The 18,564-nt window shown below is 33.2% G+C and overlaps 1 protein-coding gene across 2 annotated transcripts; it reads left to right on the top strand.

Annotated features, from left to right (window-relative positions):
* The first annotated feature begins 34 nt into the window (after positions 1-34).
* On the top strand, positions 35-15,706 carry LOC130801651 (uncharacterized). 2 transcript variants are annotated; one of them, XM_057665531.1, is made up of 17 exons: positions 35-385; positions 488-571; positions 3,573-3,713; positions 3,833-3,903; positions 6,548-6,641; positions 8,137-8,214; positions 9,552-9,618; positions 9,963-10,048; positions 10,181-10,231; positions 10,739-10,786; positions 11,011-11,131; positions 11,206-11,386; positions 14,317-14,454; positions 14,531-14,643; positions 14,722-14,793; positions 14,872-15,012; positions 15,230-15,706. In XM_057665531.1, the coding sequence occupies exons 1-16, from the start codon at positions 197-199 to the stop codon at positions 14,979-14,981; spliced, it is 1,644 nt and encodes a 547-aa protein (XP_057521514.1). In that variant the 5' UTR covers positions 35-196; the 3' UTR covers positions 14,982-15,012; positions 15,230-15,706. The 2 variants fall into 2 exon arrangements, with proteins under 2 accessions (XP_057521514.1, XP_057521515.1); XM_057665532.1 differs by having other exon boundaries at positions 41-385; positions 15,236-15,706.
* The last annotated feature ends 2,858 nt before the right edge of the window (positions 15,707-18,564 follow it).

The raw sequence follows: 18,564 nt of genomic DNA on the forward strand, positions 1-18,564 counted from the left end.
TATATCAATTTTTTCTTTATTGTAAGTTTGTAATAGTTATCTTACATTGATGAAAAAGAAAGGTAGGGTTGAGCCGTGTGCTCGTCTGATATGATCAATTTCATGGTCTCGTGGAGGTGGTGTTTTAATGGCGGACTGCAGTTGTAATAGGCAAGTAGTGTACATCGCTAAATTGCAGTAGTACATTAACATATCAATGCATCGGTTAACTTCTTTCAAGTTTCCCGCCAAGCCATCCAAATTGTTTTCTTTCTTCCTCGTAACCACCACAGCCACAGCTACCGGCGTTGCTGCTCTCACCTTTTCCGACGATGTCAATTCCTTTTCTTCTGAGATTTGTTCTCCATTCAGCTCACTTCGGCGCTCTTCTCACACCATCTTTACGGTCCCTTCCTCTCTCTCTTTTGTACTCTTTTCTGCAGTTTTCTACTTAAAATTTGGTCGGATTGGCTTAATCTTTAGTTTATGCTTTTCGTTGTTTTTGCAGATTGCTTTAACTGTTTTTGACTACAAGTATACCTTGCATGGGCTAGTAAAGGGTTCGGATGTATATCGGAATAGAATTTCTGAGGTATATCACTGAATTTCTGCTTTTTTTGCAATATCTGATTCATTTTGGGTTCAGTTCTGTTTAGATTATTTATTATTTTGTTTTCATGTCAGAGAATTGCTTCATACTGGCTAAATTGGATTTGTATTGATTGTGAAGATGATAGAGAGATTGCCTTGAGCAAATTGTGAGGTCCTATTAATACTCAATTAGTACAGACGGTGGAAGGTTTTTTGACTCTAGGCAGTTAGTTCATTCTCCCATAACCTAAATTGTCTCTGACCCTAGAGATGGTTATAAGGGTTCACCGACTCTTATTGAGAGATTATGTGTCCTCGTATTGGTGCTAGGGTTCTGTCCATTAGTGCATGACATATTTGATCTCAATGTTATCATATTGGTCTTTGAAACTCTGAAATGTCTCAGGAACAAAATTGAGAAGCTTGTCTTTTTCAATTGGTCATGAAAATAGTTCTCAAATTTTATAGAGCCTTCTTTTGAAGCAAATGATGTGAATTAACAGAGTTTATTCGAAACCTGTGAGAACTACAATTTTTTATAACTTAGAAGGTAAATGTGTGAGAAGTGTAATAGGTTTGTTAGTAATTTGTCATTCATACAAAAACAATGAGGCACATCAGTATATCAAGAGATTTTACAACAGTTATGTGTACTGCAGGTATTGGGATTCAGGTTAACTGTGATTGATGGTGTTATACAGCCTAATTGAGCTATATCTAGGGAGCCATTCATGTAGTCTAGGTGTGGAACACATGCTTGTGTTGATAATGTTGTAGGAATCTTGGAACTTCTATCTAAGAGTGTATTTGGATAAAGAAAGTAGGAAATGAAAGGAGAGAAAGGAAAGGGAGGCAAGGGAAGGAAAGAGAGAGGAGGAAAGAGAGATGGGTTTTCTTGTTAAATCTATTAGTCGTAGGAAATAATTGTTTCTCACATAACGTAAATGATGTCATCCCACCAATTTTCCTCACTTTATTTTTCTGTCCTTATTTTTTATCCAAATGGAGGAAAAACCATCCTCTATGTTCCTCCCTTGCCCTTCCCATATATCTTTTAACTCAAACCAAACTATAATAGATAAATGTATGAAATGGCCAATTGTGGGTTTACTCCTATACATTGAATAAACAATTAGCAAAGCTAATACGCCTGAAATAAGTCTGAATGAATGCTCCAATCATTTCATCAAATCTGGCACTATATTAGCGTTATTATAATTCTAGTCTAAGAATCCACTAAATGGCATTATCATATTTATTAAACCTTTCACCACACTAGGTTTCTAGCTAATTTGTTAATACAATATATCCTAATAATATTTAGTACTAAGTATGATTAGTTTGAACATTGTGATAGTCCCCATCAGAGTGTATTTTTTTGATTTTGGGTGAGAAAGAATCAAGTCCTATCAAATTCTGGTCTTGTGTTTACAATTGCAGTTGCATTATTGTAAAGCCAAATTTGAAGACCAATTAAAGTTGGATTTGGTCTATTTGCACATTTGTGCCAAGTGAGAAGTGAAGTTTTTAGTGAAACTGTTGAAGTGCTATGGAGATACTGTTCAACTTTTAATAATGAAGGCATTATATTGAATTCAAAATAATCCACTTGTAATGGAGTGATTTTGAATGTACCTTGGTTTTAAAAAGTTCCCTTAGTGGAAGGTTCCACCTAGACCCTAGAATTATGGCTTTTTTGAGTACAGGCAAAAGGTGTAGGGAGGTGCATAAGGTTCAACAGGAGTCATGCCTAGGCCAAGCTCACAGAAAAAAGTTGAAAAAGATTTGAAAAAACTACGAAACATCTTGCTTTGCATTTTTTTCTTAAAAGCGCATAAAGGTGAGCCTGCTCCCCTCACTGTTTTAAACTAAAAAATGTATCTGTTTCTCATATTTAAGGAAGTTGAGAGAAAGAACATCGTGGAATGTAAATATGCGATGCTAAAGTCTTTACAAGGGTAATAGACATGTGGGGCATCAAGAACAAGAAAAGGCCCAAGCATTTATTTTTTGACAGGTTTGTTTATACTATAAGCAGTGTCCTAACCTGTCGTGAAGAGAAGCTTGGAACCTTCTGCAAAGTGTAGGTTTCAGGTTGAATTTATTAGATTATTTTGTTCTTCAACAAGCAGAGATACCATTTCTTTGTACACGAAGCATTTTAATTTGGTTGGTTTCTTATATCGAATCTGAAATCATCTATCCTCTCCTAGTGCTTAATAGACGCGCGTCTTGACGCTTCTCCTTATAGTTGTAGAACACATGAACATTGAGAAAGCAACTGTAGGCCATGTAGTTTGGAGACTGAATATGCAGACAAAAAATAAAAACACTTTAGCTTGCCTTCTTTCTGAATTGCATACTTTGCATTGTTTAGTGAATATATGATGTGGTTGAGGCTTCTACATATAAATTTGCAGAGTAAAACAACAGTTTTTTTAGTGTCATGTGTTTTTCTAAGCAAATTGAGGGATTGGTTGTAGTTTCTTCGGTGATGATATAATTTTAAATTATTTATCCAATTATGTCACATTATCCCAAGTAACTGTTGCCAGGATGTTAATAAATGACACATTCACGAGTTTGGAGAGTAGGGTAGTTTTGTATTCCTATTGCAGATAAATTAAAGTTCACCCTTGGGAGTTTGTGTATTGTACCTTGTCACTAGATTTTGTATATGGCCTCCCGCCCTCCCCCACTCCAACCTAAAGAAACTCCATTATATAGGTTTTTTCCTTGCGTCTTTGTATGTTAAGACCGGAGTATGTGCACAAAGGACCATTAACATCATTCCAAAAGAATTCAGGTTGAGTGTTGGGCCTGGCCATATCGAAATTTAATTGTTTATTATATTTGTCATTTATTCATAATTTTTTTTCTTTGATGAATTTGTTAGGAAATCTGATAGTAGATTTATTTGAAATTTCATTATTATTTATAATGATATAACTCAAGCAGGAGACGCTTAGGATTGTGCTTTTGTTTCTGTATGCCCAATTCAGGTTCATCTGCGCTCAGCAAAGAGAATATTGAAACTGTGTGAAGACAACAGAGGTTTTTATGTGAAAGCTGGTCAGTTTGCAGCTTCCCTCCGACAACTCCCAAAGGAATATACGATGACTCTTTCTGTTTTGCAGGATCAGGTTTTAATTGAAATTTAAATTACCTTTTCAAAGATGATTTCCTTCTTTTGTTAATGAGATTTTGCGTATGTGCAGTATTCTACAATGCTTTGAATGCTATACTGTTTGTTGCTTTTTAGGCCGTTCCTTGTGATTTCGGGTTGATAAAAGAAGTAATCTGTAGAAATCTCAGAGCTGAATTTGCTGATATGTGAGTACATTCATGCAGCAATTCATGATAACTCAATTGTTGGCCACTCATTACATATTTTGGTTGATCTTACTCGATCAAAAGGAAACATGATGTTCTGACATTGCAAAAGATCTGATCTTGACCGTCATTGGTGATCCAAAATTATATTTTTTAAAGCATTCTTTCCATTGGTATATATACAATTTTCTGCCAAATAAGATATGGAATTTTTTTGATGCTAAATAGGATTATTGGACTTAATATTTATTTCTTACGTTAGTCCAACTTGGTTTTCTTGCCCAAAACGTTAAATTTTTGGCATTTCAATTAAATTCCACCCTTCCTCATTGGTTATTCTCTCACACGATTTCACTTTTGCGATCGTGGTAACATTTCAAAATGGCTTTCGTAAATACAAATGGTTTTGTTGCTCTCTCGTTTTTTCAGTTCGTGGGCTCAAAAGCCCTTACAATTTGGTCGTGATATGGTGATGTGCGCGGTATTTTGCACTATGACTTTGCTCCAAAATATTTCCTCCTCGCTCCTCCCAATTATACCCCAATTGCTTCTCAAACAAAACCGAGTTTGAAACTTTCTACTCCTTTCTCCCTCTCTTAATCTGACCTCTCATTTCTCATTCCTTTTGTGTTCCCTCTTGTTTTGAAGATACTACTGCCAAGAAGACTGCAAAAGCATGCATACCTAAGTTGGAAATTGAAATTAAGCAAAGCTTAATGGGTATTATTCTACGGCATAATAAATTTATAAAGTTAGTACTTTTTCAGAAATTTCATTTCCCCTAAAATATCCTAATTCATTTTTTTTCATGATTTGAAATAATTGACTTAAGAAAAAAAAAAATCAATTCATTTGTTCCATTTGCAAATTGAATTTGCAATCAGATCTTTTGAGTTCTAGATTAATTGCATATCTTAGAATCTTGGGGTTCAAAACATGGGAAGATTGAACAATCTCATATTGAAAGGGATCATATATATAAGAAAATTCATAGAGTATCAAGTTATTTTCACCAAATTCAATTGAGAAAAAAAAATGGAAGATAAGAAATGGAAGTTCATTGTTAGAATTAGTTGGGATATTAATTTATGTTAACCTTGAGTTTGCAAGTATAAACTAAGATTAATAAACTAAAGCACAAATATCGATACGGATCAAAATCTTCAAAATATTCTCTAAGGATTTTTTTGGTTCGAACAGATCCAGCCAAAATGCAAAGACTTATATGATTAAAGTGAATATCTCTGACTCTCATTGTGGTGTTGCAAATTGTTATTCCAAGGTAACTCTGATTCCTCACAACTTAAGTCTTGTGTTTGATTCCCAAACATTTTATGAAAACCAAGCAACTCTGCTTAAAAGTGTTATTATGGACTATCAGTCAATCATGTCTTTTCATTTACAACCTTAAACCTAATTTCTATAATTATAGAAAAGAATGTTCCGGAGAACTAATTTAACTAGGAAGTCTGCTTTTGGATTCCAAATCCTAATACTATTTTAAGAATAGTGGAAAATGCTTCTCTGAAAAGAGAAGAAACAATACTTTTAATTTACAATGGACTATGTTGATGAGCTTTACCTTGGGTTCATTATTCACCAAGTAGATGGATCATGGATGATTGGACATACTTTGAAGGATAAATTATAAAAGAATGCACAAGAAAAAGTTTGCGCTTTTGGATTCCAATCCTAATACTATTTAAGAATAGTGGAAAACGCTTCTCCTCACGTGAGAGGAAAATTAGTCCTAGTTTTACAGTACTTTTAATTTACAATGGACTATGTTGATGAGCTTTACCTTGGGTCTATCTCCAAATTTGGGGATATTCACCAAGCAGATGGTTTACGGATGGGTGGACATACTTTGAAGGATAAAATATGAAAGAATGCACAAGAAAAGGTTTAGACATTGCAAATGTTGAGGCTAAGATGAAAGGAAATTTTTTAATGTGTTTGGAGCATGTAACAACGGAGCTTTTGAGAATCGGTAAGAAAAATTGAAATTTAGGACTTAGGAGATTTAAAAGAGGGAGAGGAAGACCAAAGATAATTTGGAAGGCATGAGTTGAAAATGATTTGAAAAACCTAAATTTACAGGTTGAGATGGACAATGGTATATAATCAAAATAAATGGAGGAAGGGAATTAATGTGGAACGACCATTAGTACAAATTTATTTTTTTTGTAGCCAACCCTAATATTTTGGGATTAAGACATTGACATTATTGTTGTATGTTGTATCTTGAATGTTGATGAGCTTTTTCAACTCCAATTGTAATATCTAGCATCAAGAAATTCACCCTAATTTATACATGATCACTTTTTGCAATTGATTTCCATGCATTTGGCTTTTGAGAACTCCCTTATGTCTTATTAAACTTAACGGCTTCAATGTCTGCATTTGTGCATCCAATGACAGTAGCTCTGCTCCTTAAACATGTATTGTTTCCCAAGTGTGTAGCCTAGATTGACATAACAAAGGAGGGTGATTACAGGATTAAACTGTACTCATTGTATCTTAGCCAACATCATGAACCATAATTTTTAATCCGGAAGGGCTTTTATGCTCGAAGATATTTTTCTACTGCTAATTAAGATTATTTCACTTGTTGAATTCACCAAATTGCTTATATGGTCTGTAGATTTCTCTGCTTTGACGAGAAACCACTCGCCGCAGCTTCAATTGCTCAAGTTCATCGTGCTGTCCTGAAAAATATGGAAGAAGTTGCTGTGAAGGCAAGTCTTACAGATTAGCAAGATATATATTGTAAAGATCTTCATTTTGGGAGCTTAGTTCTTTCTCTACTTATGAAAGGGCAAGCTGGCTCAATATTGCTATTGGTGTTGAGCATTTTATGTTTAAATTATTGTTCAATGCCACCAGTGGCTTGAGGATTTAAAATTTGGGGTAATATCAATATTATAATGTAAGGGACTTCACGAGTCATAAAATTAAGCTTTTAAACTTGCGGATGCCATGGATACACATGCTAAACCATAAAAGATGAGTAAGGAGGTTTTATATAAGAATGTAAAAAAGGTATTTAAAATCCAGTCATATTTAAAAGGTAGTATGGTCTAAAAACTTCAAATCTTTTTTGCCTTCCCTTGTAAAATCTACCGGAAAATTCGAACATGAATCTCCATCAAATTTGTAGTAGATCATTGTTAATATGTCACTTCTTTGCCAATTAAACTGCTTGTGCAGCCATATATTCCTTCATTTCATGGTCTTTCATTACACTAATTCCAATCCTATCCTAATGTGCCTGCTAAAACGTTCTTTTCTTTGTTTGGGTCAATGGGGGCATGACTAACACCGCCAAACTTCTCACAATGAATTAGGTCTCTTACTCTGTTGTTACCATCTCCACCTCAAACTTTAAGGTGTAAGGTCATTTTGAATCTTAGTCCTCCATTGACTATGGTAGCCTACAAGATATGATACGTATCTGGTCCTTTCCCTACTCTAGTGTGATTAATGCTTTTTTTGCCATCCAAAAGGTAAGGAAACTCTTTTCTCTTAATAAATGCAGTGGGTTTTATGCTTTGATTTTACCTTACCTGCTATCGTGTTGAATTTAGTGAGCTTTTGTGAATCCACTCTTTTTGAAACACTGCTGTGAACCATTAATATAATAATTTTCCGTGAACTGGAATATTAGTTTGAAGATTTTCAGGATAATATGTTTTTGATTGATGAATTGCTGAATTTAAAAAGTAGAAGGTTTGGCTCTTTCCTATAGTAGACTTTTCAAAAGTAAAGCATTAAAATCAAATTCTCCGAGATTCTCATCTCTCCTTAAATTCTCTTTTTATATACACTGATAACTTCTCTCAACATTCTCCTTAACGAACTCATGTTTTTCCTCAAGCCTGTCCTAATTTTTAATAGAATAATAATGCAATTCCTGAAGTTCCCTTCTCTTTTGATGCTTAGCATTTACTTTTAAAGTAGTTTTTTCATTTCCTAAAGTAGTTATGGCTTTGTTGATAAAAAGAAGAAATGAATCTTATATTACTTTGAGTAAAATGTTTATGGTGACGCTTTTGAATTTCTTTCACCCAACACTAACTCAAGTCATGTTGCAAATGGAAAAGAATCCTCTAGTTTTCTAACACCACCGCATGGAGGAAACTAGGGAAGATATTGGCTCAATATTTGAATTACTAAAAGATGTTTCCTCTTTTTTTTATCTTTTAGTAATATGTTTCTCTTATATGTCAACAGGTGCAGTATCCTGGCTTAGAACGACTGATGAAGATGGACATTACTACCATGTCTTTTGCCTCACAAGCTGTTGCCTGGGTATACGATAATTACATATTACTCCCTCCTTCCTGGATTAGCTTAACATTTTCCTTTTCTTCTGTGCCAAATTAGTTCTAACATGTCTTTATAGGCATGGACCCGCTGTTTTTTACAATTTATTACCTCGCTCTTGGAGCCACTCATTTCTAGATTACTCACTTTTGTGTCTTTTAGACAAATGAATATAAACCACTAAAGAACTACCCTACTGTTTCCTTTCTTATAAGAACAATTGATATCAACTCATCATCTTAAAGGGTAGACATAGTATTATTTTTGTGCAGCTCCAAAGTATAATCTTTGTAAGGGATGATCTCCACTTGTTTTGTTTTAGTTCATGTAGCCGACTCCATATTGTTGGGATTAAGGTTTTGGCATTATTGTTAGTCCTACAAGCTAAGGGGATTGCTTTGGCATTAAATGTAAATTTGAAGCTTCTTGTAATCAAAATCTTTGCCAAGATAATTATGTGTTGTTCTAATGTACACACACACACATATATATATATATGTATGTACATATATATATATATATATATATATATATATGTATGTATGTACATATATATATATATATATATATATATATATGTATGTATATATATATATATATATATATATATATATATATATATATATATATATATATATATATATTTAAAGCTAGAATTTGAGTATTACATCATAATAAGTTTGAGTAAAATAGAGTACCTTTGAGGGAAACAAGCATGTAGTGACATTAGATTGCAAACACTTACTCATAGTTGATTATAAAGAAAGATCATATTTAAAATATTGGTCTAGTGTAGCTGCATATTTGAGCTAAATTTGTTGGTAATTGGTATGCTTTTTGAGGATGAAGTTGGAATGAATATATTTGATAGTATTCTTGAGTTGCAATGACTAGATAAGAAAAAATCAATTGTGGTGGGGTGCGTATGTGAAAGTCAACTATCAGATGCACATGTAAGGAAAATCGAGACTTGGGAGTTGGGATTATATGGTTTAAAATTAGTTGAGGGCAGCCGGAAGGCAAAGATAACTTGGAGAAGGATGTTGATATGATGCTTGGAAAATGAGTTTGGAAGAGTTTGACACTGTACATTAGTGCATTGAGGAAGAACATATTTGTGGACAATCACAATTAAGAGTATGGCACTTGGTTATGTTAGGCTGACTGATCACCTTTCAATCTGTCAAAACTAGTCATAAACTTTCATGTTCAAAGGTGGTTTTGTTTCCTTTATAATACTCCCTTCAGTCTTTTTAAAAGATAATTTAAGATGTTTGTCCGACATTTCACTATTTGACTGCTTGTCTGATTTTCCTGTCTAGATATTCCCTGAATACAGATTCGGATGGATTCTTGCAGGATTTAAAGAGGCGATTTTTAAGGAACTTGGTCAGTAATTTATTTCTTGTTATGATTTCATTTGCATCAAAAATCAAATGTTCAAAATTTTTTGTAAAACTTTTTTTGTTCCCTTAATGTGAACGAAGATTGCCTAAAGCTCCTTGTGCATTGATTTGTAATACCTTTCTTTTTTAAATGCCTTTTTGATGTTAAGTTGTAAGTATAGAGTAAATAAAACCTTTGGTCTGTTTCTGCTCATTCAAAGAGAGAAATATACCTTAGTTGTCTTTTTTTTGAATATATGATGCTGAATATCTGTTTTAAGGGTTTCAGTTCATGTTTTTGTATCCGTTTCTTGGTTTAGATCTTCATTGTTTTTTGGTTTTCCAAAGATTTCATTCAGGAAGCAAGGAATTCTGAGAAGACTGCAAAAAATTTCAGGAACAACAAGAATGTCAAGATCCCACAAGTGTTTTGGGTGAGGATATGACCTTATTCTGTCATTGATGCTAATCTTTTCTTGAATTAATAGCTATAGACTTTATCAATGAACGTCATTATGAACATCAGAGTTTATAAATGAGCTAACTAAACAATTTCACAATTACAGGACTTCACAACTAGCCAGGTTTTGACCATGCAATTTTGTTTTGGACAAAAGGTAATATTTCAAAACATTTTTAACATTTTGAAAAGTAATGTTAGGTTAACTGATGATTTGGTCTATCTGGAGTTGGAATTGCCCCAAGTTTAAGTGGAATTCTGCTTCGTATTATCATTCTGTTATGTTATGCATGAGTCATGACACATGGCCTCCCATACTATACACTTACATGAATTCATCTAAACACTTCTAAGAGGACAAATAGTAACTGAAGTAAAAATATCATAGAAAATAATTTTTTCTGTTATAGTTTGTTATGGTAATTTGTAATAGCTAGGAATAGTTTCTTATCACCTTACTATTAGTTCATCGCAATGATACGTTTCATAGGGTCCTTATTGGTTGAGGTCAAGGACAGCATGTCGTATCACTTTTATATTTGTCTGCGTGAAAATTTATAGCTGCGCATATCTTATAGAAATATTATAGTGCTGTTCCATCTACATTTTGCTCCATTTTGTGAAATTTCTATTTGCAAACAAAACTAAGAGTGTTAAATTACAGGTTGATGACCTGGAATTTCTGGAAAATTCTGGAATAGATTCAAGAAAGGTATTTACCTGTCTCTTTTGTTCTGGCATCTACTTAACTGTAACTGAAAAGTTAACAAGTAGTCTCAAAACTTACAGAGAAAGCTTGATTAATAAGTGGATATTAGTCTTCACTGTAAATTGATGTAGTCCTTACTGCCTCACTCTAAATGAACAAACAAAAATTAAGATTATTTTTAGCAGTTACAAATGTAAGGAATATTTGCTGCATCAATATCTTTCTAGGTTGCGAAAACTCTGGTTGAAGTCTTTGCTGATATGATATTTATTCATGGCTTCGTGCACGGAGATCCACATCCTGGAAATATCTTAGTTCATCCAACTGGTCAGGAAGGCTTCACTTTGGGTATGTTGCTACTGTTTGCAGTATAGTAAACTAAATCATTTTGTGATGTATTCTCAAGCGTGGAATATTTCCAGTGCTTTTAGACCATGGAATGTACATGGAACTAGATGAAGGATTCAGAAGGAACTATTGTCGTCTATGGAAAGCATTGATTCTTCAGGATATGAACGAAGTATTGCATATTGGTGAATCTTTTGGTATCGGGAGCTATGCAAAATATTTGCCCATCATATTTACTGGAAAAACAATTAGCAGGTAAAAACAATGTTTTTTTGGTTTCCAATAAAGATAAGGATAGATGTTATTCCTTAATTTGGCAAACATCTTAATTTTGCATTACCCAAACTTTCTTGAAGTGGATAACTACAATTTTGGATCTGAATAATTATTTATCAGAGTAATTGTGCTAGACCTCAACATTTCGTGACATACACCATACTTAACTTGAAAAGAAATGTCTTACATGTGTAGAGCTTTTTTTTATTCTTTTCCTCAGTACGCTTGTTAATTTAGTGTCCATTATCTAAAGGAAGTAAAAATGTGTCATTATGTGAATTTTCAAGAAGCTGTAACCCCCTTTCCCCTCCAAATACAATATAAAAACATAAGAAAATAATAACAAAGGAGAAGTAAACAAATTACGTAACATGTGAAAGCTGATGTCCTTTACCATAGTTTTGGAAGGCAAGATAAGCCTTCGAGGTGGAGGTTGCTGTATAACCTAACTATTGAACTTTAGACAGTAAATTGATTAATATTAGACTGTAAACAAGAGTTTGTTGATATATATCATTTTTAATGAACCCAGAAAATCCTAGGAAATGTTTTCTGTTCTTTCGTTAGAGTTTGTTATGAGTTGTTAGTTTCTTATTTTTGCAAAGAAAAGCACCTTCATTTTTGTAAATGTAAAGAAAGGAAATAAAGGAAATCATTGTATTGACATTTAGTGTGTTTACACATTTGGGAGATTGGTGTATGCTCGAAATACTCTACTATCATATTATGTGATATATATCATTTTTCTTTACATTCTACTGCCGTAGTCCAGTTTACTACCACATTGTTAAATCACTTAAGTATTTGGTTGATTCTCTTAGTTAATTTAAAAACGTCTGAGAAATAAAGTATCTTTTATTTGTCTCTAAAATAATGTGTACTACTATGCTTACAGTATTTGACTACTTACATCAACTATTTGAAACTGCATTAATTTAACTTTATCTACCTTAGAAGCAATATTCCCAGTTAATGCTAGTAATACTTCTTAAGAAAGCAACTGCAAACTATAAATATTTCCAACCACCTTGTTTGTCATTGATCATAGTGAATTCTGAGAATACAGATAAGCAGCATAGTGAGTGGTAATCTCATATTGTCCCTATTTATTTCTGAAGGGATACAAGATCCAAAATAACCTGTTATGTATTATTCTCCCCTATTCTAATCAAATATCCCATTTCCTCTTTTAGTATATTCACATCAAATGTCCCATTTTCTTATTTGGCAACCTTTTCCCCTTACTTGTGCTCTAGTGGGGCTTAATTATTTACACAATAGCCATTAAATTATCACTTTTTTCCCTTATTCACTCCTCCGGTCCTCCCATGCGGTCCCTTCCTCCTTTTTCTTAAAATTGGTGTCGAATCATGGGACATTTGATTAGAATAGGAGGGAGTACTCACTAATACACCAACAATATTTTAGCAAAAGTTAAAAGTTTACTTAGAATGTGCCTGATGGCAATAATAATGGATATGAATTTTTTAGAATTTGAACCGACAAGAATACATAATTGGACTAATTTTGGAAAAGAAAAATAAATTGTATGTTACTCGGATTCTTTGACATGTCAACGACTCCACACTATACTTACCTAAATTGTGGAAAATATTTCAAAAAAATTGCAGAGTCCAACACTTGTCCTGTCTGTAGGTTTAAAAACAACTGAATTAAATGCATGAATAGTGAAATGTAGGAGTAAAAGTAGCTTGTTAAATCGAAGTAAACTGTTCTGAAAACAACTAAACTGAGTTTTTAACAGTTGGGGAGAATAGGCCCTTAGACACATGTCTGAGTCTACCCGAATCTGAGTAATATAGAATTCTGACAAGGTCTTACTCCAATGTATTCATATCAAATCCTATTGGCTCCTACCCAAAACTAACCAAACTCCTCTCTACTCTTTTCTCAACTTACCTTGTGGGAACAGGTTGGGGGAGAGGGGTAGGTTTGGGAGTGTGATACATATCAATTAGAACAATAACCATTTGTTGTGGGAATTTCCTATTAAAATTAACTTTGCTGCAGTACTTTAGGCTTTAGCTTTGACTCGTGACTCTTATTTACAGTTAGGTCACACCTGGATCAGTTGTAAAAGCCAAAAGGGGAGCAAAAAGTCTGGCATAAAAATTTTGGAGTTTTGTGAGCATGGATTACCAATAAATACTTACAAGAGTAATCTATTACTCCCAAACTAAGGGTAAATATTTACCTAGGGTATACTAGGTAAATTTTACCCCTGAAAAAAAATGTTGCTGTTCTTCTTTCATACCGTTCACTTGACAGTCACAGTCCTCCTCATCTTTGTGCCATCCTATTTCTGTGCAAATATCTATCATTCTACATCATCAAATTTGTTTTATTTATATTTCTCTCTTTGCTTTAAAATTATGGGTTTGTTTTGGAAGCTCTGAAGCAGAGAGGAGAGGAGGCGGATAACACAATAAAAATCCTACTTAATAAATATACCTGTAAAATTTTCTCCTTATTGAATCTTAAAAAAGTGAATTTCCTCCTAATTAATATAGCTGTAAAATTTACACCTTAAAAATATATCCCTTACTTTGTCGAGGAATCCAGGCATGCCTGTACGTACTTCATGAGCCGCAGTGAATTAATCTCCTACATTGCTGCTTGGAAGACCAAAGTACTTGAGCTATTAATGTCTCTGACTCTCATTGACAGGACACTTTAGCATTGATGTTGCAACTGCCAACTAGTTGCTTCACTCTCAAATGTCGAAAATATCATGACTCTTTACAGTTCTAATTTTTCCTTTTCCTTGGAATTCTTGATTTCTTTTCCTTAGTTTTTTGCATATCGATATCCTATTTTGATGTGTAACTATAAAAACAAGTTACGTTACCCATAACTCCTCAGTCTTTCCCATTTATGTATTGGCACAGTAAAGCGGGACTTGATAGAGAAATATCCAGAGAAGAGAGAAATAATATCAAGCAAGAGCTGAAGGCCCTTGCAATTGGAGACATTTCATTGTTCATGGAATCTCTTGCACCTGAATTTTTGACAATATTGCGTACAGAGTATGTACAAAACATAGTTTGTGGTCTCTTGTACTTGTGTAATGACGCTGCTGTAACATTTTTTGTTTCATCCCAGCGGGATGCTTAGATCAATACTCAGCAAATTGGGTACACCTCAAAGTGTTCGGATTCTAACCCATGCAAAAAGGGCTATATATGGTCTTTCTTTAACCAATGATTATGAACATAGTAAGATTTCCAGCTAGCATTCTATCCCTTTTTTGTTTATTGCTATATTGATTACTTTATTTTTCTCCCGTTTTTCAGGTTCAGCATTGAGTTATTTTATCTCAAGAATCAAGCATGAATATAATTTTCTTCAAATTAAATGCCTTCTTGGTATGCTTGCTTACCTGTAATGCTTCAATAAACAGTATCAGTTGAAATGAAATGAAAAATCTGAATTCTTTCATCCAGGCACTATGGAGTTGATTTCATGGCTGCACGATTACAAACAGGTGTTCGCTAATACCTTAAAGAGTTTGTTGGCTGTTGCAAGAAGTCTAATTTTATCTCAAACCAACTAAATGTTTCATCTTGTGTGATCTAAATATCAAGGTAGGCATTTATGGTTTGAATTTAAGAGTTGTTTCATCTTTACATGGATGCAGCCAGTGCAATAAACATGTGTTTCTGTCCCGTGTACATGAGTTTAATTTTGGTTAAGAATGGTTGATGAACTGTAGTTTAGTTGCAAATACTGCTTACAAAATAATATCTAAACATTTGAACAGAAAACCTACTGATTCTTTTAATGTATACACGTTGATGCAAGATCTAGATAAAATGTACATCATCATCATCATATCCGATGTCCCGCTCGGAAGCAGGGTCTGCATGAGGGAATGTGACGGACAATCCATACCGGTACTCCCTTCATAGGGAGGACTAGCTACAAGTTGGTAAATTTTTCCATGAAAAATAGCCTAACATATTAAAGGGTTACATATCTCGTTAAAGAGGTATATTTTTTCGTATTAAGTGTTTTTTGAGTTTTGGAACTTGATATTTATAAAAATGCCACCAAGCACATGTACACTGTTTCATAGTTATAGATATTTACACATATGCCATTGGGAATATGTATTCCAAAAGACTAATTATATACCTCCTTTTTCAGTTTTATCACTTTAAGTGGTTTTCACCACATTCTTTTTGTGTGTATATATACTCTATAAACGGTATAAATTTGAAGTTGTAAAAGATTATGAGTTTCTTTGGGTTAGTCTAGTGATTGAGGGTTTTTCTTTCATCCTTGTGATAGTATTTTGATTTTCACTACCTATAAGAAGAATTAATTCTCTATTTTCCCTTGCCTATAGGAATTCTATAGCCTATCCCGAAGTAAAAAAAACAAGGATCATTGAGTTTCGTTGGTGTCAAGTTTATTAAAATTCTAAATTGTAGTTGTAATAGTTCTTTTATTTACTAAATATGTCATTGGTTTAGACTGTTTAGAGGTCATAATATTTAGGTCCTTGGTTACCAAGACTCTGAAATACATATCTAACATGGGTACGTGTTCGATGTGGCCAAATTAAGGAAAAATACAATATTTTGGTCTTAAATAAAGTATTCAGTATTCGACCCATTTCTACGTGTCGAGGATCTGACACGTGTATTTGAAACAAACAAGAGTCCAAGTAACAAAGTTTAGGTCTACTCAGGTTGGCTTAGGTTTAGTTTAGAAGGATTATTTATGTGTACTTATTTTCTTCTTAATTTCTTTGCCCATTCTCTTTCATTTCCATCATATATTAGCCTTTTTGTGGCTAGCCATTGATTATGTGCGCTGACTACTTAGTAGGTCTTGTTCGTATGAAGGAAAATAAAGGAAAAAGAAAGAAAATAATTTGGAATGATGGAGATTTTCTTGTTTGGATAACAAAAAGAAAAAAAGAAGATTTAAAGGAATTAAGTCTCTTTATTTTGTTAACATCTAAATCTCTCCATAAAATAAAAAATTTGGAAGGAAAATGAAATTCTCTTTTTTTATCCTTCCTTTCCTTCCTTTACAAACAATAAAATCTTTTCCTTCTCTTTCTCTTCTTTCTTTTCCTTCCTTTTCTTTCCCTTTCCTCCCTTTCCTTTCTCTCCTAATAAATTATACAAACATAGTGTTAGTCCTTGTTTTTGAAGCTTGAGAATCGAGTATCCATTTCCCCCTTTTCCACATAATCAGTTTGATTAGCACAAGTAGCAAACCTATTTTTGAAGCTTGAGAATCGAGTATCCATTTCCCCCTTTTCCACATAATCAGTTTGATTAGCACAAGTAGCTTATAAGTTGCAGTATACTCCTTTGTTCTGTCGAGTATGCCACTGAAAGGAAAAATGTCACTTTCAGTTGCAGACTCAATGGCATGTCTTTGCTAAAATCTTATAGAAGTATCTTTTATGTCAGAGTAAAGGTGTGTCCTTTCCTGAAAATGGTAACTAAAAGTCAATTTCTTTGTGTATGTCCCAAGAATTATTGTACTTCTAGTTCTAGTTTGCACTTTGATGACTGTTTAACATGTTCAAGACCTCTCTAGTAGATGTTAATGCCAATAGAATAAGATTTTTACATCAAAATCAATGATTCCATCTACTTCCTTATCAATTTTTACTTCAATCTCCATTAAAGCCATTTTCCCTCACTGCCTTATACAATTATTCTTGCTTTCAACTATTCTGACTTACCATTGCCTCAAATTTGATCCTTTGAATTTCCTACAATGTTATGAGCTAAAGTGTATGTATCATTTTGGTACTGAGAGAATTATTTACCTTGAATGTCCCTATGAGATTATTACTCAATATATAAAGTAATTGCAAACTAATATATAGAGACTAACAAATAGGGAGAATAACAACTTTTCTAATAGCAAGATAATATTAACAAATAATTAGCTTCCTAAAAAGAATGTTAACAAAATAAAGACTACAAATAAATTATATTTTCATGGATGTTATTATATTCTAATACACGCCTTGCAGTTGAAATAAAAGGTCGGCGATGTTCAAGGTTGTTTGTTTGGGTAGAGAGTAAAAGTTGATAGCAAAAGCAACCCAATAGCTTTAAATGAGAATAAGAGAGTATTTTGTGGTAGAGAATTTGTTGAGGAGATTTGTAACCAAGAAGCTTAGTAGGGATAATGTTAGGAAGATAAGTGCCTACTTCTAGAGTGTGAGGCCAAAAAGAATGAGGTAGAGAAGCATGTACGGGCAATATTATTTATGGATTTTATTTTTCGTTTGGCTTCATTTCTAGAAAATATGTTTGGGGAAGAGAAACGAAATAATATGCCATTTTATGCATAAAGTTGGGTGAAGGAGCAATGTTTTTAGGTTCCATTATCACATTGAATGTTTTTGGGTTCTTTATGAAATTGTGGTTTGATAAGGGCTCGAAAACTACTTAATATGGTGAAGACTTTGGATTTATTTGTGATGGAAAAGGTCCATAAAAATTTCAAGAAATCACTCAAAATAAGCATAATATTTGTGGCAAGAGAAATTCATACTTCACTATCAGAAGGAAAATAAATAAAAAATATTTATTGATCGAGAAAACACAAAAGCTTGTATGCGACTGTTGCGCGCAATCGTACGAACGACCCAATAAAAGAAATTTAAACGCACCAACCTCAAGAGGACATAAAATGCAATTCCAGCACTTAAAACTTCTACTCTGAATTTATTTTCCTCCTTGTCTAGATGTTTATTTTATAACTACCTACTCTAACCTATAAAATACTTATTTCAAAGATTCAAAATATTGATTTCAATTCTTAAAACCCCTATTTAAAGTCTTTATCATCCTTCAAAGTCTTAATTTTTCTTTGCAACAAGTGGTAAAATATTAAATGTAGTGTTAATGTGTTATATTGTGAATTTTGAAAATAAAAAATTGTGTTACTAGAACTTGGGTGCTATCATGTTGAATATCATTTTGTTTCCATGGCAAAACATTGGATTCTATATCCATTTTAGTCCATTTTCAAAAGGTTAGTCTTACTTTCGGTCGATTAAAAGTGTAATTTGTTATAATCGACTGAGTTGCAAATCTTAGTTCAACTTGGTTTATAGACAATTCAAGGTTTAGTCAAAATAACTTAAATAAAATTAG

This window comes from Amaranthus tricolor, chromosome 15 (genome assembly GCF_026212465.1).
Source record: "Amaranthus tricolor cultivar Red isolate AtriRed21 chromosome 15, ASM2621246v1, whole genome shotgun sequence".
Lineage (NCBI taxonomy): Eukaryota > Viridiplantae > Streptophyta > Magnoliopsida > Caryophyllales > Amaranthaceae > Amaranthus > Amaranthus tricolor.